Source organism: Capra hircus, chromosome 4, assembly GCF_001704415.2.
Source record: "Capra hircus breed San Clemente chromosome 4, ASM170441v1, whole genome shotgun sequence".
NCBI lineage: Eukaryota > Metazoa > Chordata > Mammalia > Artiodactyla > Bovidae > Capra > Capra hircus.
This window is the reverse complement of record NC_030811.1, coordinates 76,335,327-76,360,145: the sequence shown is the minus strand read 5'-3', so window position 1 is coordinate 76,360,145 and position 24,819 is coordinate 76,335,327. Positions and strand designations below refer to the sequence as shown.

Sequence of the window (24,819 nt, the reverse complement as noted above, 5' to 3'; positions counted from 1 at the left end):
CTTTCTGACAATATTCAAATCTAAAGCAAAGTCCTGTTTTCTTACACCGTCCGCCAAAACACATAACACCAGCCCCAAACCTATGTATCCTTTCTAATAGGCTACACTGGGATACCCTACTGTTCCGCCTGGTGTGTATTTTCCCTTGCTGCAATGAGTAGTAAACTCAACTCATTCAACCATAGATGTGTTCCTACTGTTCAGAGATTACTGAAAAGTCTCAGAAGTGATTTCTATAAGAAGATTAAATGAATAGACTACCAAATGTGTTTTAACATGCTGAGAGGAAATTTATTCACTAACAGGTCAGTTTGGGGTTGAACTAATGATAAGTACACAGAAAACTACAAATAAAAACATAATGTATATAAATATTGGGGAATACAATTTTGTAAGTAATTATCTAATGTGACTCAGGTGTGGATAACATTTATTCATAATAATGCAAATATGAAACTTCAAAATTGTTAAAATTATAGCATAAAGCTATTTAGTATACGGAGGGACAAGAAATAGGTATGTTCAATGGACAGGGTATAAAATAAGCTTATTCTTCATCATTTATAGTGAGAAGTAAAAATAATCAGGTCTAAAACTGAAAAATAAAGGAGTAGCATCATTCACATATTACTTAAATGATGAAGATGGATCACAAGAATTAGCTAAAGGAAGAGGACTTAATTACGAATAGGAAATAAATGGTGTATGTGCTGTCATCTACCTTTCTATTCCTGAGGCAGACATCACTAATCAACTACAGAGCTGATAAGCCAGTGCTGGGTCTCAGAATCCTTTGCAAAATGTTCACTACAGGGGGTACCACCAGCGGAAGAGAATTGGCACTTGCCTTCCTTGGACCATGTGATCTTTACAATTCCCCTGTTCTTTCATCCCATGATTACGTAAAACAAAGAACACTGAATGTCTTGAGCAGGTGACACATTAAAGTATCATTTAAGATTTTTTTCAGTTTTATTTTTTTCATTTAAGAATATTAGTAGCAAAATGGAGAGTAGATTGAACCTGGAAAAAATAGAACAAAGGGAGACTAGCTGGTGGCAGTGGCAGTCATTCAGATGATGCAGGGTAGATACTGAAAGGCTTTCCTGAGGGTTATCAGTAGGGCCTGAACGTGCCAGCCTTGCCTTTGGAATGAAATAGCCATATTCAAAGTCTTATTCTGATTATAAAATTTTCTTTAGCCTTTGAAAAAGTTTATATACAGGAAGAAAAGCAACAGTTGTTTCTTGGTACCGTCCTCTTGGAACCACATACTTTCACATCTGTAATCACTTTATTCCTTGCGATAATCCCAGTTCAAAGGTTGAAAATGCCAAACATCAGCAGCTGTTCAATCAATGAGTCTAGGATTTAAACCTGACTCTGCCTGACTCAAAACTGATGCTCTCCTCTATATAGTTAAGTTGTCACAATTGCCTTGAACACTGGAAGGGAGTCACTAAGAGAAATGCAGAATCACTTCTAAGTCAGAGCAGAGAGAGATGAATCTTCTAGAAAACTACAAATAAAGGAAAAGTGCTTGTTGGAAAAAGCAGTCTCCTGCCTGCAGCCTTTCCACCCCCACTTAGCTACAAAAGAACGGGCTTTGGCCCTGGAACTCTTCCTTATGGAGAGATAGGGAATCCACACAGCCTGTACTGGGTTATCATTTTGTGTGGGAATATCTTTCCCCGTTTCAGGCACAATGAGAACTCCTTGGTTCTGCTTAAGCCTGTATGTCAGTGGCCCTCAGGCACACCGCCAGCTTTCAGGATTTCAGACTCCACAAGAAGGATCAAGGTTCCTTTCACCGTAGCAAGACAACTGTGACCATAGGCCAATCACCCTGAGTTGGCCATCAGGAGAGACTGCTGGCCACTGGGGACCAAAGCTCACTACTGAAGCTGATCTTCCTCTGTCTCTTCTTTGTGTAGGTAGTGTTGTTCCATCCAGTGCTTGACTGTTGTGTTTTCCTTGGTGACTCCAACCCCAAGATGCAGTGGGCCCCCTCCCCAAGACAGGTGAGTGGTGCATGGCATTCCACTTCCTTGGGATTGATGACCTGCCTGGTACATGACTTGATGTGTACATACAGAAAATGACATAGTTGCTTGGTTAGAGGATTTTGTTGTCACAATCTTGAGTATGTTTTTAGTTTGAAAGAAAATAACCTTACAGACATAATATTCCAACCCTTAAAACATGACAGTGAATGTCAAAGCAAAATCCCCAGAGTCACTGAGGGCACTGTGTTAGAATGTAGATATGTGGTTTTATTCCTCTTCTGTACCTCAGTGGAAGTCAATAGGAGCTATGATTAAAATCAGAAGTGTACTTTAATGTATAGTTTGATTTCCTGAAAGTGTGATATCTTTAAGAAATTCTCTACATTTCAATTTGTCATGGTTTTCCCTAACCCTAGCAAAGTCTCTCTCCTTATGGCAGACTGGTCTTCTTTTTCCTTTTTTTAAAGCCCAATAAAAATCATATATATTTCATGAAACTGCATGATCAACTGTATTTCAACATACAGAAACAGAGCCCATTGTACTTTAGTAATATAGGTGATATGGCATTTAAGGCTTTTCTTAATTAAAAGCCAAGAATCTTATTTGCATTTCTTTGAAGGAAAAGACTGTAATAAGGACAAAGTGTTGGCAAAGCAATGAACCAAACAGAGAGGAAATTCTAATTATAGACTTCAGAATTCAGTTTAAGATGTATATGTATGTTTTTTTTTTTTTTTTACATTTTTCACATAACTCATTATCTATTTTGGATATATTTCATTTTAAAGTATAATTAATTTACAGTGTTATGTTAATTTCTGCTATACAGCAAAGGGGTTCAGATATATAGAGACATTCTTTTTAAATATTCTTTTCCATATGGTCATCACAGAACACTGAATATGGCTTCCTGTGCTATACAGTGGGACTTTATTGTTTATCCATTCTGTATATAATAGTTTGCATCTGCTAACCCCACATTCCCACTGCATTCCTCCTCCACCTCCTCTCCCTTTTGGGAACCACAGATCTGTTCTCAATGTCTGTGATCCTGTTTCATAGATAAATTCATTTGTGTCATTTTTTTGGATTCCACATAGAAGTGATATTTGCCTGTATTTTCTTCCAGACCATTGGTTGTCTTTTCTTTTTGTTTATGGTTTCCTTTTCTGTGCAAAAGCTTATATGTTTGATTGGTTTAGTCGCTAAGTCGTGTCCAACTCTTGCAACCCCATGGACTATAGCCCTCAAGGCTCCTCTGTCCATGGGATCCTCCAGGCAAGAATATTGGAGTGGGTTGCCATTTCCTTCTCCAATATGTTTGATTAGGTCCCCTGTTTCTACTTTTGCTTTTATTTCTATTGCCTTGGTTAAATGACCTAAGAAAACAGTGGTACAGTTTATGTCAGAGAATGTTTTGCCTTTGTTTTCTTCTGGAAGTTTTATGGTTTTGCATCTTATATTTAAGTCTTTAAGTCACTTTAGTTTATTTTTGTGTGTGGTGTCAGGCAGTGTTCTCTTATAACTTCATGAATTTTTATGAGGTTGTGTTCAACTTCCCCAACACAACTTACTGAAGAGACTGTCTTTTCTCCATTGTATATTCTTGCCTCCTTTGCCCAAGATTATCTGACCATAGATGTGTGGGTTTATTTCTGGGCTCTCTATTCTGTTGCATCGATCTGTATGTTTTTGTACCAGTACTGTGTTATTTTGATTACTCTGTATTTATAATATTGTCTAAAGTCTGGGAGGATTATGCCTCCAGCTTTGATCCTTCTTGGCAGGCCCGCCTTCTACCTGCTCATGCCTAGACTTGGCAAATGCTTCTGGGAGGAAAAAGACTACCTGCATCTGTTCATCTAGGAAGTGTTTATACTGTTGTAGAATTTACTTCCACAACTCTCATACGTCTTTTAAAAATATGTGATTTTTAGTTTACTAATTTTTTTCTGGTTCTTATGACAGGAACCATGGTCTACTCCAATGCTTTATGTCTTAACTAGAAGTAGAAATGGCAGAGTTACACTGTATATTCTGTTTATGTGCCCTTCTATTTTAAATTTTCGGATAAAGACAAACTTAATTCTGTTTAGTGTTTGTCATATTTTAGAACCAATATTGTGACTGTTATCAGCTTATAACTGCTTTTGAGATCACCAATAGATATTTCTCTATGTGACAAGCTATCTTACTGCTTCCATTTAACTTATCTTTCTTTCTACTTTTAAGGAGAATGTTTTGTTGAGTCAGCATTAGCAACATATTTAATAGACTAACTTCACTTACTACTGGAATCACCATAGTAGATTACTAAAAGCAATGATAATTTTTGTCCTATTGTTGTTTAAAGAAATCTTACTATGGTTATTTGCTTAATAAACAAGGATTGTTTTATTAATAAAAGCAACATTTACTGGTCTTAAGAGCCTTCTATTCACCACATCTAGGTTTCCACCAGTTCTTGGAATAAATACTTTAACTGCTCATCACTGTAGATCTCATTGTGAGTGAGGTGGAGTACCAGAAAGTCTGTGTTTATCCAAAGTTCCAACTTAACTTTCTAATGAGCAAGGCTTTGGGCTAAGATGGAATAGCTTGCAGTAAGCCAGTACTTTGAGTAAAAATAACTTGAAAAGTTGGATTAAAGAATACATTTGAAAGTATAAGAGTTGCAAAGATCTAGAGTCTTCAAAGGTTCTAACATTATCTAGGATAAAATAATTTACACTGGACTCTGATAAATCAAGGATGAATGATGTAATCTTAAGGGGTAGCCACTGAAAGACTGAAAAGAGTGCAAAACTAATGCATATCAAAAAATGGGGAAAATATAAAAATTCATCTTTTTGATTAATTTGAAAGAAGAAAAGACAAGAGAAAAAATGGTACAAAAAATAGATAAGACAGAGGAAAAGCAATAGTAATACAGTGGCCATAGCCCAAATATGTCTGTGCCTGCCAAGCTCCTCTGACAATGGGATTTTCCCAGCAAGAATACTACAGTGGATTGCCATTTTCTTCTCCAGCAAATGTACTTTTGGACTAAATACAAGAACTGAAAGGCAGAAATTTTCAGACTAGATATTAAAAAGTATATGCTGTGTAGGAAAAGACACACCTGGATAAGGACACAGAAGGGATGAAAGTAAATGGATAGATGAGGAAATAACCATAAAAACAACAACAAAAAAGTAGTGTAATGGTTGATGTAGAAAATGTAAGCTTTTATAGAAAAAAAACATTTTTAGAGTTTAAACCTTTTCACAGTTGTAAAGGAATCAATCTACACGTAGAAATTTTAATAAAACTATTAAAATAGATGAGAAACATAAATATTATTGTTTTAATAATGAAAATAATAAACATTCTGTTTGTTTCATAAAAGTGTGAAAAGCACTTTTCACCCCAATGAGATATAAAACAGTTCATGAGTGCCAACTGACAGCAAGATCAAGACCTAGTCATTTAGAACATTCATAACTCTACCAGTTATTTTCACAACTTAGTAAAAGTTGGTCTTTCAATCATGATAGGGTAGCTTATTGTCTCAGAAACAAGCCCAATTATCATTATCCAAAAGCATGAAAGCTTATTTCTTGCTCTGACAAAGTGTCTGGCCAGTCAAGGTGGTTCTCCAAGACCACAGTTGGCTCAGTATTCCTGGATGCATTCATTTACAACATTTCCATATCATCACTGGAAGTTACCACAATGGCCATGGGAGGGGGGAAAGGGGCTAGAGGTTCTCATACTGCTCTAGGATGGAAGGAACATGTGTCATTTCTGCCCACAATCCATTGACCAGAACCAGTCCTATGACCCTGCTCAATGGCAGAGGGTACAAGGAAGTATAAACCTTCTATGTGCCCAGAAGGAGAGGAGAATTAGGCTTATAGGTTAGAATTGGAAGTGTCTACCATAGCTGGAAACTCCTGTTTACGTTTCTGAGGTCATGAACCTCTATAAGGTCATGGACCATGACAATCCTGAAGAGAACAGGTATGATTTTGGTACCCCCAGCTGCTTCGTCTCAGAGACTGACCTCTTTTTCACCAGAGGAAGCGCTGGCCAAGGCATGGGCATAGGGATGCAGTCCTTTTTATGGTTCCCTGCCTTTCAGCAGTGCTTGGTCCACTGGCACGGGAGGTGCCATGCGAAAGAGGAGGGAATTAGAGACAATGGGACCAAAATCCCTCCATACGGGAGCTTAGAGGTAGTAAGAAGATAATAGCTTTATTGAACATTCTCTAGCTGTAGTACACCTCTGATATACACAAAATTATTCAGGGAGCTGACACTGGGTTCTGATGGGCGTTGGCTAATTGGAGGCTGGCTGTCTATCCGTATTCATGTGATCTGGTCTTGTTTCTGACTGTTGCAGTCTCAGTAACAGCATTCTGGATCTGACTCTGTGAACTCTTTCAAACATAGTGGTTCACTTGGTTCTACCCTGAAGTGAACCCATTAGCTCTTCCAGAACTGGATGGCCTAACTGCCTCCCGTGGCCAGGCTGATGCGTGATCCCAATAAGACATTTCTCTAATCTTGGGCTAACAAAAAGATTGAAACATACTGTATGACTGGGCCTCTATAACAGATTTGATGCATTTTAAAGCTATCTTTTATCTGTTCTATTCCTCTCCCTCTTTCCCTATTGACAGCAAAAACAAGTTCCTGAAATATGTTTGCTTCAAAAAGATGGTACTGAGGGAATTTCCTGGCTGTCTATGGTTAGGACTTTGTGTTCTCACTGCTGAGGGCCTGGATTCAATCCCTGGTAAGGGAACAAGATCCCACAAGCTGCACCAGTGCTTCCCAAAGGGAAAAAGGAACAAACCAAACAACAAAAAGGTGGCACTGAGCTTGTAAACCAGGCGGCAGTGTTCAGCACCCACCTCTAACAGAAGCCTTTGATGCAGTGCTTGAGTTTGATTGAGTGCATCCCAGGACACTTTCAAGAGGAGCTCCATTTTTTTTAAATTTCGAAAATCTCGTTCTTTTTCTCTTTGCTTACGAGACAGTTCATCGTGGTAGTTATGCTTGTCAATAAGACAGTTTCGTAAATTGAGATCCAAGATCCCTCTGTTCCAGGTAAAAAGAGAACATGAAAGTGATCTGTCATCAGCTGCCCTTTTCCAAGGTAGCATGGTCAGCAGATATATACAGAACTATTTTCATGTTAGAATCAAATTTTCAGTAATGCCAAAAGCAATTTTGTTTGCAAGTTCTTGTCAGTGTCACAGTCATTAGAGCCCAAGTGGGAGAGCAAATTGGCAGAGACAGAAGTTCTAGTTTCTCTGAAATTTTACTTAAAAATGGGAATTAACACTCTCCTAGAGACTCACATCATGGAATTGCTCATTTTAGGAAAAATATCATGATTATCTCAGAAATGCTGCAATCTGCAGGGAGAAAAAAATCCTTAAATTATAGCACACTCCAGTGATACAATTTTCCAGAGGTACATTAGAGAAACTTAAAAAAAAAACAAAACCCAATAAATTGTGTCCTTAAGATTTGGTCACAAGAAATTGAGGACAATGAAGAATAACGGATAAAAAATACAGGATGCTTGGGGCTGGTGCACTGGGATGACCCAGAGAGATGCTATGGGGAGAGAGGTTGGGGGGGTGGTTCAGGATTGGGAACTCATGTACACCCGTGGCAGATTCATGTCAATGTATGGCAAAACCAATACAGTATTGTAAAGTAAAATAAAAAATTTAAAAATAAATAAATAAAATGCTTTATTTAATAATATATTTTTATTAATGGTAAAATGATTAAAAATTCTATAAAAATGTTTACTAAGTGAATATAAATCTGTTTGAGATTATTTTGAATCTTAAAATAGAAATCAAAGAAATATTTAGATGACAAAACACATTAATATAACAAACCTTTCAGTTAGTGAACTTGCTTCATTCTCTCTAGTTAATTCTAATAGCTTGACCAATTGATTATATTCTCGCTCTTTAATTTCAAGCAAGGCCCGTTTGCCTTCAACTTCCTTTATTACATCCTCCTTCTCTTCCATTACAGCATTAATTTTGGTTTCAACTTTCTTTAGGGAATCATTTAGCTCTTTGAGTTCATATTCCAAGAGAAGTTTTTTCTTTTCCATTTCTCTGTGGGGATACATACGCACATATGTATGTATGTACACAACACATTCACACATTTGCCTATTTTGATCCCTGAACGTCTTCACCTGTTTGTACTTTCTAACTAGGCAACAGAAGGTCTAGTCGTAAATTCAGAAGTGAGATGAAGACCACAGATGAGTGGGACTGAGGGGGTATCTCCACTGAGTGTCACTGAGGGTAAGCTTTTGGCCAGCTTCCCTACTTTCTCCCCAGGTCCCCAGCGCTACCGTCTCTTGGGATTCAACCCTCACCCTCTGAACTGACCTAAACCTCTCAGCATCGGTACTGGTGGGGCTTGGGTTTTAGAGCCACTACTATTGTCTGTCTCCTCTTTCCCCTCTTCTCCAGACTTTTGTATCTCCACTTATTTATCTTTTTTGGTTCCTCTAAACTTTGAGAATTTTCTCTGTGATTTCTGCCTCCAATCTACTCTAAATGTGTAGGGGCTTATGCACACGGATAGGTGACAAGTGAAGAATTACTATTTTTTGGGTTTCAGGCATCTGGCTGGCTGACATATCTAGACCATGAAATTCTACACAGTTCAAACAACTTATTCCCTATGCAGTTCTGTTAAAGTCAGTTACTCTCCATAGAGACATGATTTATATATTAGAAAGAGAATATTGTCCCAAAATTAAGACATAAATAAGTGTTAGGAATGACAGTAATGGGCTGCACTACATTCTTTTAAAGAACTTAATGTATACAACCTAGAGAGAGTCAAATGCAGATATTTCTAAAATTATCACAGTAATTTGATATGTTCAGTGGCTAATATTCTTGTTTTAGCATGCACACATAACTTGGGGAAGTGTGGGCTGGAAGGATAGAAAATAAAAATATTAAACCATACACTTTTTTGCGTGTTGTTTTTTCTGTCTCTTTTCCAATTTGTACGGGGATGGATTGACGATGGACCACTTCATCCTAGTAAAGAAATGGAGCCGTGTTAAATTATGTACTCTTAGATGAGAAGCAGTTAAGCAAATTAAATAGGAGAGAGAGAAAGGAGCTACAAGGTGTAGAATTTTTACTATCTGTCCTGTACCCTGCAGTGTGCTTTAATTATTCCACTTAATTCTTGTAATGACTTTTCAAGATGGTTGTGGTTACCATTTGAAAGAGGAGCTAACTGACTGTAGTGAATGCTGTGGGTGCTCTGCCCAGGTTCTCTTTATGGAGATACACCCATCCCTCAGAGGTTTTGAAGGCTGCTAAGGAAAAGGTCAGTTTTCATTGCAATCCCAAAGAAAGGCAATGCCAAAGAATGCTCAAACTACTGCACAGTTGCACTCATCTCACACGCTAGTAAAGTAATGCTCAAAATTCTCCAAGCCAGACTTCAGCAGTATGTGAACCATGAACTTCCAGATGTTCAAGCTGGTTTTAGAAAAGGCAGAGGAACCAGAGATCAAATTGCCAACATCCACTGGATCATGGAAAAAGCAAGAGAGTTCCAGAAAAACATCTATTTCTGCTTTCTTGACTATGCCAAAACCTTTGACTGTGTAGATCACAATAAACCATGGAAAATTCTGAAAGAGATGGGAATTCCAGACCACCTGACCTGCCTCTTGAGAAACCTGTATGCAGGTCAGGAAGCAACAGTTAGAACTGGACATGGAACAACAGACTGGTTCCAAATAGGAAAAGGAGTATGTCAAGGCTGTATATTGTCACCCTGCTTATTTAACTTATATGCAGAATATATCATGAGAAATGCTGGGCTGGAAGAAGCACAAGCTGGAATCAAGATTGCCGGGAGAAATATCAATAACCTCAAGATATGCAGATGACACCACCCTTATGGCAGAAAGTGAAGAGGAACTAAAAAGCCTCTTGATGAAAGTGAAAGAGGAGAGTGAAAAAGTTGGCCTAAAGCTCAACATTCAGAAAACTAAGATCATGGCATCTGATCCCATCACTTCATGGGAAATAGCTGGGGAAACAGTGTCAGACTTAATTTTTTTGGGCTCCAAAATCACTGCAGATGGTGACTGCAGCAATGAAAATAAAAGACACTTACTTCTTGGAAGAAAAGTTATGACCAACCTAGATAGCATATTGAAAAGCAGAGACATTACTTTGTCAACAAAGGTCCATCTAGTCAAGGCTATGGTTTTTCCTGTGGTCATGTATGGATGTGAGAGTTGGACTGTGAAGAAAGCTGAGCGGAGTGCTGAAGAATTGATGCTTTTGAACTGTGGTGTTGGAGAAGACTCTTGAGAGTCCCTTGGACCGCAAGGAGATCCAGCCAGTCCATTCTAAAGGAGATCAGTCCTGGGTGTTTTTTGGAAGGAATGATGCTAAAGCTGAAACCCCAGTACTTTGGCCACCTCATGTGAAGAGTTGACTCATTGGAAAAGACTCTGATGCTGGGAGGGATTGGGGGCAGGAGGAGGAGGGGACAACAGAGGATGAGATGGCTGGATGGCATCACCAACTCAATGGACATGAATCTGGGTAAACTCTGGGAGTTGGTGATGGACAGGGAGGCCTGGCGTGCTGCAATTCACGGGGTTGCAAAGAGTCAGACACAACTGAGCGACTGAACTAAACAGCTTATGCTTGTTCTCTCCACAGAGCGCCATGGCTGTGCAGAGTTGCCTTGGCAGCGGGTGGGGTGCAGAAGGGTGGGTGGGTGGGGGGATGGAAGGAAGAGGGGCACAGGCTGTGACTGATGTGGAGGTACAGCAGCCCACCCCCGAATCAGGGTGGAACAACTTCTGTTGTGCGATTCATGATCTGAGTTCCCCATGGGATCAGGTTGATTCACTTTTAACCTAGGGGTCTCCTGAAACCATGGTTTGGCCTGACTTCTTCCACAGCTCTGTCCTGTTTCCCTCACTCTACTATCGGATTCTCCTTAGAGGTTTACCTCCCTGAATACGCGTCTTAATCTCTAAGGCTGAGGCTGCTGCTTTTGCTGCTGCTAAGTTGCTTTCAGTAGTGTCCGACTCTGTACGACCCCATAGACGGCAGCCTACCAGGCTCCCTCTTCCCTGGGATTCTCCAGGCAAGAACACTGGAGTGGGTTGCCATTTCCTTCTCCAATGCATGAAAGCATAAAGTGAAAGGGAAGTCGCTCAGTCGTGTCTGACTCTTAGCGACCCCGTAGACTGCAGCCTACCAGGCTCTTCCGTCCATGGGATTTTCCAGGCAAGAGTACTGGAGTGGGGTGCCATTGCCTTCTCTGAAGGCTGAGGCTAAGATAAGGTAAATGATTTTCCCAAAGTCACATAACTTCTAAGCAGCAAGGCCAAGATCAGAAGCTAACTTTGTCTAACACTGCTTTGCATTATGCTCTGTGGATTCACAGAAGATTCACTTTCAGCCTCAAGAATGGTATGTACATACAAGGCAGGGGTTGTGGAAGAGCCCCTTCCCACCTGAGGATCATGCTCGACTTTGGGACCTGGAGTAATACAGGGGCTTGAAGACATCCCTGCAGTGTGGTATATTTCTGGGGTCTTGCTCAGTCTTGAGCAGATCTAAATTTTGTGAGGCTAAAACTTGTACAATTTGGGGAGTTCTTTTTAAGAGAAAGAATCACAAGTTACAAATGCTAAATTAGGTTCAGGGCCTTGGAGGCGGTTAATGCATGTGAAGGGCTGAAGCCTTAGCTTCACTGTGTTCCTTGTAAATCTATCTCGGCTCAGTGTCCATTTTCTAGGTGGCAGCTGGGTATGTCTTGACTGACTGCTTCATCTCTTAAGGAGGTCAAAGTGAATCCTAATTCTAAGCCAAGGTATCTCAGATGTGTTGCTTTAAAAAATAACTCTAGGTTACTTAAATTGTTTCAAGACCTGTTATAAAATATTTCAAAATGAAATGAATTTTAATTATTTCTCAAAACACAAATATGTTTTAGGAAAGAGTCAGGCACGACTGAGTGACTGAACTGAACTGAAAACATAAATATGGGTCTTGTATAATGTTCACAGTGAGAGGGAAGTGAAGTGGAATCAAACAGGCAGAGAAGGATAAAGTAATAACTATATAAAGAGGTTAGGACATTTGGTTGCTCTTGAAGGAAGTGATTGTGTTTGTGACACTGCTTTCTAATATTGGAAAATGCTTGACGAGGTCTGGAGAGACCTTTTCTCCCAGTCAGGTCTCCAACTTAGAGTGATGCTACTGAATATTCAGAAATCTTTTGTGAATCCCCAGAGCCCAGGTTTAGTTTGATAGGATCAATCACAACTGCATAACATTTCAGTTTGTGTGTTTTGGTTTTTGTCAAACCTATGTAGTCAATGCAAAAAGTGCAGTGATACCCATGCATTTTTATGTCCTTGCAGATACAATGTTCACATATGTATGAGCTGAAGTAGCACACCTTTAAGGTGACCTGATATTCAAGCAGTTCTTCTAGCTCCTTCTGCTCCTTTAGTAATTGCTTTTGCTTAGATGTCAAATCTTCCCGTAAATTTTTAATTTCTAATTTCTTCTGCATTACTTCCTTACGTAATTCCTCCGTGCTCTCTCTCAATATTCTCATCTTCTTCTCCATTTCCTTTAAAAGGCATGAAAATCATCAGGTTATACAAAGTCTGAGCAAGCACCTGTTTGGCTAAAAATCAAATTTAAAAATTTACTTACCATTTTGATTATATTTGCTTCGAGCTTCATAAATGATTTCTTACAGAGTTAAATGCAACTTTTGATTTCTGACCTCTTCAATGAATGCATAGCAATTATACTATATGTGTTAAATGTTTTACATTAGATTTGAACTCTTTTTTTTTTTTAATTAATGCTCTTTTTGGTCTTCCTACATTTTAAATGTTTCCTTTTTCTGAGTTAATGTTTATTTGATACCAAAAAGCATTAGTAAAAATTTCCAGCCTTTTTTTCTAGTGGCTTTGTGATTTGACAAATCAGATACAAATAATGTTTGAATATCTAGGTTATGGTTAGTCTGAGTCACACATGAGAATTAAAGATTAGGGAGTTCATGTTTGGAATGTCTCTAGTCCTTGACATTCCTCAATCCCCCACTCTCATTGATACTGCTTCTCTAACTCATGCAATTTCTCCTCAAATGCCCTCTGCCTCAGACTCCTAACAGGGCTTTGACTGTTCCCTGTGACTGATTATCTGAGGAGTGTTTAACTTATGAGAGAGAAGCCTTCTTGTACTCAGGAGGGCCACACGTTACTAATGACTAAGGGGAAGGATGCACTTAGCCTTCTCTGGCCTTTCTGCATATGGCTCTCTTCCACTGATGTTCCTGGAGGGTAAAATTGGTGAGTGATCCTATGATCTGAAACTACAATTCAAAATACTTTTTCCCATAGAATCTCTGTTGAAAATGGTGGTTAGGAATACTTATATGATGCTAAGTCACTTCAGTCGTGTCCGACTCTGTGCGACCCCATAGACAGCAGCCCACCAGGCTCCTCTGTCCATGGGATTTTCCAGGCAGGAGTACTGGAGTGGGGTGCCATTGCTTTCTCTGGTCCGACTCTGTGTGACCCCTTAGACAGCAGCCCACCAGGCTCCCCCATCCCTGGGATTCTCCAGGCAAGAACACTAGAGTGGGTTGCCATATAATATATACATATATATGCATATATATATGCATTCTTACATTCATATATAATATGTATATTCATACTCATATATGTAATAGTATCTTACTCTATGTTTAACAGGTTTTTGTGCCTTGAAATTAAACCATCAACAACATACTTTTTTAATAAAACCATTCAGAAGGTGTAGTGCAGTCCCATTTAATGTGGTGTGTGCTAATTTTTCCATTTACTTTGTATGCTAGATTGCAAAAGAAAGGGACATAATTCCTCCTAGTCATGTTTGCATGCCTCTTTGCAATATGGCTATGTCATATTTAGATGTAGGAGGACTTCTGCCCCTTGATTCCAGATGTGGCACTATGACTTGCTTGGACCAATGTGATGTTACCAACAGTGATTTAAGCAAAGGCTCAAAAACTGCTTGTGTTGTTTGTCTCTTTCTTGAGACTGGAAACCCTTCCATCATGAGACTAACCAGTGACATGTGACCTTAGACCAACTACACCAAAATGACTGACATACAAATGAAGCCATCCTACCCTAACGGAGCCAGCTCAGGCCAGAAGAATTCACAACTGTTGAAAATAAGAAAATAAGAAATGGCTGTTGTTTTAAACTAGTACATTTTAGGGAAGTACGTTTTTACTAAGTTTGTTAGGCATGATACATCTGTATAAACATTTCTTATAATCAGCTTGAGACATTCAGGAAGCTAAAAGAGTAATAACTATAGCATAAATAATGTTTTTAAATGCCAACCATAGAATCCTTTTTTCTTCTGAAAACAAAGCAGATATTGTCCAACCAAACACAACCTAAATTAGATGCCAAGTAGCTAAATCCTGTAATAGGCACACTTATGCTTACTGCAGAAGTTATACAGGTATTGCTTTCATCATCATCCATAGTTAAGACTTCTGGGTCTTTCAAATGTTTCAGGATATAGTTTCTGTGATAAACATTAGTATTTATCAAAAAGGTTGTTTCAGTCCAGCGGTATTTAACAAAGTCTAGATCATCTAAGACTTACTCCTGGCTTAGGTATCTTCTCGAATTCCTTTAGTATGAGGTTTTTTTCTTCCACTAAGCTGCAAAAAACAAACATACAAAAAAAACCTTTGACAAAGTACAAAAATTAAACTATTTGCACAGTAATAATTTTCTACTTTCTCTTCTCAGAACACACTCTCTGGTGTGTTTGTCAGCCTGGTGTCCATCCTTGCTGATGGCTTTACTGACTCCCGCAGGCTCACGTAGGGGCTCCCTCTCCAGTCCTCCCTAACACTGTACACACACCCATCAAAGGAGTTCTCTCACCACACTGTAACTGCTTGTGATCACAACCTCCCCTCCAGACTCAGGTTCCTTCCAGGCAGGCTCTGGGCTTTTTCTTTATATTATTTACAAGAAACTAGTACCTGTCTGGATTACTGATACAGCCTTTACTGGTTCCATCTAATTAGCAGATCCCACTAGCCAGTAGGTCTACAGAGGCATGCATACCAGGTTTATTTTTATGAAACTATATTTGCAATAAAGTAAATTGAAGGGTTTTGTAATAACTGTGTGCCACACAGAATTTTATAGGTTAGTTGTGTGGACTGTAGGCTGAAGCTGAATTTCTTCAGAGTTTTGAATACTTATACCTTTCCTTTTAGAAAGAAAGAAAGTGTGCGACCTCATGGACTGTCACCTGCCAGGCTTCTCTGTCCATTGAATTCTCTAGGCAAGAATACTGGAGTGGATAGCCATTCCCTTCTCCAGGGGATCTTCCCAGCCCAGTGATCAAACCTAGGTCTCCCGTATTGCAGGCCAATTCTTTTCCATCGGAGCCAGCAGGGAAGCCCTTTCCTTTCAGAGCTTGTGTATTCAGTTCAGTTCAGTCACTCAGTCGTGTCTGACTCTTTGCGACCGCATGGACTGCAGCACGCCAGGCCTCTCTGTCCATCACCAGCTCCTGGACTTTAGTCAAACTCGTGTCCATTGAGTTGGTGATGACATCCAACCATCTCATGCTCTCAGTGAAAGTGAAAGTGAAGTCGCTCAGTCGTGTCCGACTCTTTGCGACCCCATGGACTGTAGCTCTCCAGGCTCCTCCGTCCATGGGATTCTCCAGGCAACAATACTGGAGTGGGGTGCCATTTCCTTCTCCAGGAGATCTTCCCGATCCAGGGATCGAACCCAGGTCTCCTGCATTGCAGGCAGACGCTTTAACCTCTGACCCACGAAATCATGCTCTCAATGTGTGTATATATTGCTCTTGTACTTCCAAGCTGTTGCTCCTGCACGTCAGCCATGTTGCCACCAGGGGGTGATAGTGTGCTGCCATCGCTGGGTTGCAAAGCCCACCTGAGTGTCCCTGAATTTCAAAATGGTGCCATGAGGCTCTCCCACAAGATAAGACTTAGTCTCTTCTTTAAATGGAAAATGGTTTTTTTTTTTTCCTTGAGCAAACGTAAAATGGCTAATTCTTTTGAACATTTTAAATGAATTAAATTTCAATCATACATTTTCCCCTTTTTCATTAAGAAACATTGAAACTGAGGAGTGAGATACTTCTTCCAAAGTCACCAGTCAAGGCTAAACGGACTTTTAAACTCAGCTCTCTCTGACTCCAAGGCACTGTTCAGTATCAAGCTATTCCTGGAATACACTGTTATTGAAATATTCCACTGTGTTTTTTTAGAATTTAGATTGCTTTAGAGTTTTTGCTTTTATAAATAATAATAGGCATCTTCGTGCATTGTCTTTTTTCTTGTTTTGGATTCTTATTTTTGTGGGGCATTACTGGGATGAGAAAAAGTTATTGTGTGTGTGTCTTTTGATATACATAAACCTCTAACCTTTCAAACTGACATTAAAATCTAAAACGGACACTTTCAGCTTTCCTGACTTAGGGGTGTTTGAGCATCAAAGCTCCTCAGGATTCATTTCTTGTCTACAGCAAGAGTCCTAACTGAACCATGTCATCAAAGGATTTTGGTTGTAAGGACTTGTAGGCAAAGAAGCAATGCTGGAAGCCATGTGTGTGGCCAAGTGCATGGGGCATCATCCACCATCAGGAGCAGAACCAGCCTGACTGGGCGGAAGTTGTAAGAAGGTCAGTTTCTCATCCAATATAAGCAATAGCCACCTACAAGTCGGGTGGCTTGCTGGGCTGCGCTGCTATGGGAGGCTGTGAGCCCCCATCACTGGAGGTGTTTGAGCACACAATGAGTGGTTACTGAGAGAAGGTTTGGGTGATTCTGAGAGTATTCAGGGCTGAGAACCTCTTTGGAGACCAGCAGTTCTCAAACTCTGACAAGAATAAGAATCATATAGGAAGTATGTGAGCAACTCCAATGTTACCTTGGGTGGGAAGGCCTGGACAGAAAGTGGAATCGTTAGTTTTTGAGTTGGATCTGCCTTTTAAACTTGGATCTAAGGTGCTTCTCTTTCAGTTATGAGGACTATATGCAGAAAAACCTGTCCTAAGCTCTTTCTGTTCTTGGTTGCCACAAGAACTTTTTTTTTTTTAATGTTTAGAAGGTAAAATCTGTTCCAGCTGTGAGTTTTTTCCTTACTACTAACCCCGATGATCTGCATGTCCCTCTGTCAGTCTAACTTTCTGGAATTCCAGAGGCATCACTAAAATAATCTTTCTGTTCCTTTCTTATCAGATCTGTTTGTTTTTTGGTTCCAACTTTGCTATCGCTATTGGACTAAGAATGGAAAATGACTACTAGGCCCCTGGGTGAGCGCTGACAGGGAACGAGCCGTGGCAGAGGAAGTAGGCATAAGGCCACGATCACACTGCGCAGCCCTGCACGCACGCAGCACATGTGTCCCCCACTCCACGTCCACACCCACAACAGACAGCACTGACCGTGGCTCTGCTTCCCCAGCCGACTAAGACTTGTCAGGGTATTTCAGATTTAGCATGAGAGACTCAGCTGATTTGCTGTCCAGATCTTTAGGGTTTCTAGGAAGCAGAGAAGCCCCCAAAAGGTAACAAAGTAAAAGCTAGAAAAACCTTGAAAAGAAGACTGAAAAGTCTTTTTAGCGTAAGTTTCTGGAGAAATAATGACTTCTACTTTGTTTCAAGTATAAGTTCTCAACAGTATTTATTTAATTGCTTCATTAATTATTTGTATGTGTTTACTTATTGATGTAAGTTCCATATTCATTCCTGAACTGCATAGTTACCAAGAGATCATCAGTGAGTATTAATCCAAAGCCAAAAACTATTGCAACAGATTTAATTATTAACCAACCATGTTATTATACTTCCCTTAGCACTTCTTAAGGAGTTTATATTATTTGAAAACATAAGAAAATCAACTAAATAATAAAGCAAAAATCTTTTCTCTAGAATATTTAAACAATGTATTGTTCTTACTAGTTGCCAATGATTCAGAAGTTCCTGAAGATGTTGGGGTAGAGGAGTGCTAGTTGGACTTCTGTTATTCAGGCCCAGAATAAAATGAGGTTTTGTTGTGCTGATCTGAAAAATATCATCTGTATATTTGGATGAATAGTTTTTGTTTTTTTTTTTTCCTCTCACTGGCTTGGTTTCTTTATTTTTATGTGGGGATGGAAATATCTACTTTCTTCCCAGGGAGGAAGTGTTGAGTGAATTTGTTTCCGTACCATGTAATACTAAATATGTTAAGCCAATGAAATACACAGCCTGTAAGTCTTTTCTAGTAATTATTTTGATATCACCATTATTTTTATATAAATAAGTTTGTTAATTCTTGAGCTGCTAATAGTTGAGGATGCAGGGAAGTCTGCTTAAGCTTAAGTATTACATGTTAACAAATCCAAAAATAATACACACAAAACATTCCTGCAAATGTTCACTTTAAATGTTCTTGTTTACTGTAGATCACTATGTACAGTCCTCACCCCCACCCTCATCCCAAGCAATTCAGTGAACAATTTGCCTGTCTATACCTAAAAGGCAAGAGTTCTGGTCATTTTTTTCCTTTCCTCTTGGCAGGAATACTTGGAAATTTTAAACAATTTAAATATCAACTGACTTATGTTCCTCTTACCCTTTCATGGAAATGTCAAGCATTCATATTTTCAATACTAATGAACAACTACCAATTGTTTTAATTTCATTATTTTCTCAACTGAAAGAGTGCTTACAGAGCACAGAAATAGCTAAGCTTTCTTTTTATAGATCTCACTGGTGAGACTGAAACAAGTTTAGATTGAAAGACAAAGAAGAACTCAGATTTTTTTCCCCCTGAATATAATTTTCCTGATTAAGCTAATCTTCATCCCCCAGTTGAAATAATAGGCCCCAAAGAAAGGATTCAAAACCAGGGCGAGCAAAGTCCTCCAAAGGTCACTCAAATCATTCCATTATCTCTTAGCAGGATTGAGTTCCATCACTCTGCAGGGAATCTACCTACTCTTAAAAATAGCCAGAGAAAGTTCTGCCACTTTAAATGGTAACACATTCTAGGAGAGATGGTTTGGCTTTCTCTCTGATGGTACCCAGGCACAGCACATATCACAAAACCTGGACTGCAGTTGTTTTGAAATTCTATCTAACTAGTGTGATTTGCTGAACAAACTCTTTGACTGACTTGCTACTCACAGGAGGAATGTTAGAGGAGATTTTACGAATAGCATCTACCCCTTCCAGTAATACATTTCTGCTTTAGTTCACTGAATGACATCCCTCAGATTTGGATAAGTGAATGTGTCTCTCAAAAGGATATCACTTTTTTCCTTGACCTTAGGGAATAGTCTAGTAATAGGAGAAGAGGGTTGACTATGTGGTCTCCGTCCCTGTATTAGAAGAATTAAGGGACCCAGGTATGACCCTCAGCTCACACAGGCTTGTTTGGAAGGTCCTCATGGGGCACTCGCCATGCAGACATGGGAAGGAAAGGGGCCACCACCAGGGCTGAAGAGGCCGAGAGTGTATGCCAAGCCCTTGTTCTATGGAGTGTGTTCTCTGCTCACAGCTCCCGATGCTTATAGTGTTCCTGACACACGGAAACCACTACAGGGATCTCCTCTTCCTAAGAGCATCTTCCTGAAACCCGAGCTTATTTTTCTAAAATTTTGTAGCCTTGTTCAGGGACTGCCTGTTCTAGGGAATCAAGGAAAGAACTAGGCTTGTAGTTCTCTTATCATTGCTGTCTCATAATCCCTGTACCTAAAATTCCTTCTTCAGTTAGTCCTCGTTTTCTCTCTTAGTTTATGTGGAAGCAGCTTTGCTTGCATCTGTCTTCAGCGAACTTGAGAGAATCGTGTGCTTACCTCTTCAGTCTGTACTGATTATGGAACTCTCTTTCCTTCACTGCATTGTATTCATTTTGATACTTGAGAAGTTGTTCTCTCATTTTGGAAACCTCGGTGGTGAACGCCTGTGGAAAATTATCAGCTTGCTGCAGGTGAAACTGCTGCTCTTGTATTTGCTCAGTGAAACGTTTGGCATCCTGTAGCAGCTGGACCTCTGACTCTTGTGTGCTGGATCCCATGAAAACAAAGATTCGCATAGTGAGAAGTGTACACCTTCAATACCCTTGGCCACTCCTGTGGGGGGTCTGGTGAGGTGTGGGAGGAGTATGTCCATGCTGGGTTCAGGTCAATTCAGTGGCATTTCTGTGCCAAGTATTGCACTAGATCTTAAAGGCAAATGGAACTCACATCTAGCCAAGGGGAGCAGACATGAGCAGGAAGCTGGAGGACCAGCTGACAAGTGCTGCCACTCGTGTCTAGATCAAGATGGTGGGAGATGACAGAGAAAGGATTAGTTGGATGGGAATGTGACATTTGCACTTGACTTTAAAGAATGATCATGACCTTCCAGGGGGTGGGAAGAATAATACCAAGAAGAGTGGGTTCTCCCTCCAAATCCCCTAGCAACCCTGGCTTTCTTGGATTTGTGGATTCTCATGACCTGATTAAAGGAAAATCTTTTCTTCCTTAGTGATAAGAAAAAACAGTTAAATTTTCTAATGACACTTTACCAGGAAACTAGGAAGAAAGATTCTTCTATAAAATTATGAACTTAATTCACATATTTCTGATCATAACTTCAATGCCTGGCTACAGCTGTGAATGTCACAGAAAAGAGCAGTTCCTACAATTCCAAGTATATTCTATGGCTTTGGCCTTATCTTGGGAAAGGGTTAAGCATGGGGCTTGAGGCAGAATTGAATGAGCGTAGAAACTGGACTTACTGGAATCTCCAGTGTCTTCAAGGAATCACTGACCTATGGTGCAAGCTAGTGTCAGATCCAGCTTTATCAGCAGATCTGACTCTTTTTTCTCAGAAATCCTCCCTGCTTGCATTTGCTATCTCTCCTGTTCAGAAGCAAGACCCTGCCAGTTCCTGTTTTAAAGGCAGCACTATGTGCGTGCTCCCCACCAACTTTTCTCACTAGGAGAGCTCTTCAGGGTTCTGTTCATTTGCAGAGATGCCCAATGACTTAATCAAGCCTGTCTCGACTGAAGTTACCGGCCCCACCCATTTTCTCAGTCTTTACTACATCATTTACTCAACAACAAAACATTTATTGGGCTATGTTTCAGGCACTGTGTTAGGTACCAAATAGCGACAACAGCTATAAAGATACACATATAATTTCCATTCATGAATGCTAGAGTTATTTCTTACAATTCATTTCCTTGTATATATATGACGTTACCTGATATCCTTAACATGAGTCTTCAACTATGGAATTGTAAGGTATTGTCTCGGGCCATTGAGGCCATTTCCCTTCAGAAAGTAGGCAGACACAGTGGTTATGGTTCCAGGCAGAACACAAATGGTAATTTACACACATGAAGTAGAGTATCAGCAGAAGAAAATTTAACAACTCTTGTAACATGACTTCTATGGAAACCTCATTCAATTTCAGTTCAGCGTTTCCAGGCTTTATCTGTCCTCCTGCAGCCCCGGCACCAAGAATGAGGAGTCTGCATCTTCATGTCTTTCCCACCCACCAGGCAGCAGGGGTGGGAGAGAGTGGTGGGTGTTCGTTGTAATCACAAAAGAGGGAACTCTTCTGTGTTGGGGGGTCAGAAGGAGGTAAACTCTGGTAGCAGAAGGGAAGTAATGGTTTTGTGACACAGCCTGGAAGAAGGAAGAAGGAATGCCAGGGCCTTGGTCCTGCAGGACTCTCACTGGAGGCCAGGGAGCTGAGTTGTGAGCCAGGCAAGGAGGCAGCCACATCAGCACCACACAGGGCTCTGTGGGGCTCTAGGTTAGAGCTGTCCAGAGGGTGAGAAGTGTTTCAATCTGCAAGGAGGCTCAGATAACTGTGTGGAATTTCTCACAGTAAAGTGGCGTGAAATATGTTGAAAAGATCACCCCAGACTTTCCATCGCAATACTCCAAGTTCCTGAGAGCTGCGTGTACACGCTGGCATTTGGGATCAGTTGTGGGAGATGGAGTCCCTGTTACAGGGGTGAGGGTGAGAATTTGGTCTGGGGCTGGGGAGGAGCAGGGGACAAGCTGGAGGGTGGCTAGGAGCCAGGATGCAGCTGAGTGAGTAAGAGGTGGAGCCCAGGGGAGGGTCCATAGGGATGCAGCTCTGCTCTCCTTCACTCCTCCCCCAGGCTCCCATCCTCAAAGTAGCCAAATACCTGGGCAAGCAAAGCAGTAGGAGTAAGGGTTGGATATGAGCAAGGGGGAGGGGGAGGATGGAGTGTCTATTCAGTGTCTCTCCTTGGGTTTTAATGAAGACGTCATGCAAAGCCATGCGGCAGGTGGGGAAAAGAAAGAAGGAGACTTGGGGAGTAGCAGCGCTACAGATTTCCACTTCTTTCTTCGCTCTCCTTCCCCCTGATTCCCAGTGGCTGACCGCACATGCTTAGGAAACCTTGTTGAACGATTCTTTTGTTGCCTAGTCTTCTGACCTCTGCTGATTAGAACTGGGCTACGGTGAGTGGCTGGGGATAGGAGGAACAGGTGAGAAGTAAAGACAGAAATCTTAGCAGACGTGGACTGGAGTTGTTATAGAAGGTGGGGAGGAGAGACTCTTACAGGAGTGTCCTGTAGCAGAGGATGTCAGCGCCTCACCAACGTCTCCTAGGCCCACTCTAGTGGTCACCAGGAGCTTTGGTGGACACTTGTCGTATGTAATGACAGCATCTGTGTGCCTCTGCCTAAGAGCTTTCTCTGGCCATTGGAACTTAGGCTTCTCAGAGGGTAAGCTAGAAGTGTCAGGAGCTCATCTACCTAGAAGCAACCCTAGATCAAGGGGAGATGGAAATTAGTGAACAGACATACCAGTGTTCTCACCCTTCAGTGGGAGAGTTCTGAGGCGTGTTCTGTAGTCACTCAGTGAGACTGAGCCCCAGTTGTCTGCAGTGTTAACCTGGAGACTAACACATCCCCAGCTGAATGACTTTCTTCCCCGTGTCACTTCCCCACTCCCCCATGATAATTTTCTTAAACTGCTTGAACTCAAATCTTCGTCTTAGAGTCTGCTTTGGGGAAAATGAAAAATAAGACGGGTCCCATTTCAAGTAAGAAGTAGAAGCATGAGTGAACATGTCTCCATGTTGGTAAATAGCATACCTCATCACGGTATCATGCAGCAAGGTGTACTTGGCTTTTAACTCTGCCATCCTGGTTCCAGGAAGTTTCCCCAGAGCATGTAACTAGCAAAGAGAACACAAGGAACGCAAGACCACTATTAGCCATAATCCTCTTTGTGCTTTAAGCAAAGATAAAATGGATATATCATAAACTCTTTCAACTCAACATTAGGAAACACGTGGCACCAAGGCACATTAGAAAGGTGGCAGGTGTTCAGAGAAGACGGTTCTAGTTCTACTCTGCTGAGTTCCTGGGAAAGTCTTTTACCTCTCAAGATGAATACTGTGATTTCTTCATCTGTAAACTGAGGGAAGGAATTGATTTAAATTCTTCCAGCTCTAAAAAAATCTCATATATCTAGCTTTAGCAAACAAGGTACAGAGTATAAATTACTAGGGTGGCTATTTGTAAGTTGAAAGAACTGGTAATTATTGAGCATCAGCTATTATTGTACATGAGCTATTTCATTCTTGAAAATGTTTTGTGAATAGGGTACTTTTCCTTTCAAACTAAACTTTAGAAAGCTTAATGTGTTTAAAGTTACAGAAGTAATTAACACCAGTCGTTGTTCAGTCACTAAGTCACGTCCGACTCTTTTGTGACCCTGTGGACTGTAGTCCGCCAGGCTCCTCTGTTCATGGAATTTCCCAGGCAGGAATACTGGAGTGGGTTGCCATTTCCTTCACCAAGGGATCTTCCTGACCCAGGGATTGAACTCATGTCTCTTACACTGACAGGCGGATTCTTTACTGCTGAGCCACTACAGATGTCCCCAAATGTATTCATATGCCACCTTAAATATAATTCATAAGTAACTTTTTAAGTGTTGTTTTTGATAGGTTGACCTAATATTTGATTTTATAAACATTTAATTAAACACATTTATTTTGGTTCTGCAGTTTTCTTTCTGTGTTTCTGAGCCAATATATAATTTATTTTGAATCAGAAACATTTTCATTGGCTTCAAAAAAGGATGCAGGCCATAGACATTGTGCCTGTAAAGTCTAATTGGTTAAAAAAATTCACATGTGGGCACTCTTAAAGGAAACAAGTAACTGGGGAAATGTTATGAAAAGGTTAAGTGTGTGAGTGTGGGCTTATATGATTATGTGTGTACTAGGAAGCTCACACGGAGAAGGCAATGGCAACCCAGTCCAGTACTCTTGCCTGGAAAATCCCTTGGGTGGAGGAGCCTGGTAGGCTGCAGTCCATGGGGTCGCAAAGAGTCAGACATGACTGAGCAACTTCATTTTCACTTTTCACTTTCAAGCATTGGAGAAGGAAATGGCAACCCACTCCAGTGTTCTTGCCTGGAGAATCCCAGGGATGGCAGAGTCTGATGGGCTGCCGTCTGTGGGGTCACACAGAGTCGGACTTAGCAGCAGCAGCAGCAGGAAGCGACTTAGCAGCAGCAGCAGCAGCAGGAAGCCCACATGGGAGCCAGCCTTGTAACTAGCAACAAACTAGCCTAGTGAGATAGTCACTGAAGTTAAGCCACTAGGTAAGGTAATCATAGAATCGTATGTTTAAAAACACATATAGTATTTTGTTTTAAGGCTGTAAAGACC

General features: G+C 40.6%; 1 protein-coding gene across 1 annotated transcript in view; it reads right to left on the bottom strand.

Annotated features, from left to right (window-relative positions):
- CCDC146 (coiled-coil domain containing 146) overlaps window positions 1-24,819 on the bottom strand; it is a 141,608-nt gene that overhangs the window by 25,439 nt on the left and 91,350 nt on the right. Inside the window, exons 3-9 of the mRNA XM_005679099.3 lie at window positions 23,231-23,313; window positions 19,960-20,169; window positions 14,729-14,786; window positions 12,501-12,677; window positions 9,015-9,088; window positions 7,913-8,140; window positions 6,908-7,094 (exon numbers count right to left, since the gene is read on the bottom strand). Of these exons, the coding sequence (XP_005679156.1) occupies window positions 6,908-7,094; window positions 7,913-8,140; window positions 9,015-9,088; window positions 12,501-12,677; window positions 14,729-14,786; window positions 19,960-20,169; window positions 23,231-23,313 (1,017 nt within the window). The remainder of the gene's footprint in view (window positions 1-6,907; window positions 7,095-7,912; window positions 8,141-9,014; window positions 9,089-12,500; window positions 12,678-14,728; window positions 14,787-19,959; window positions 20,170-23,230; window positions 23,314-24,819) is intronic.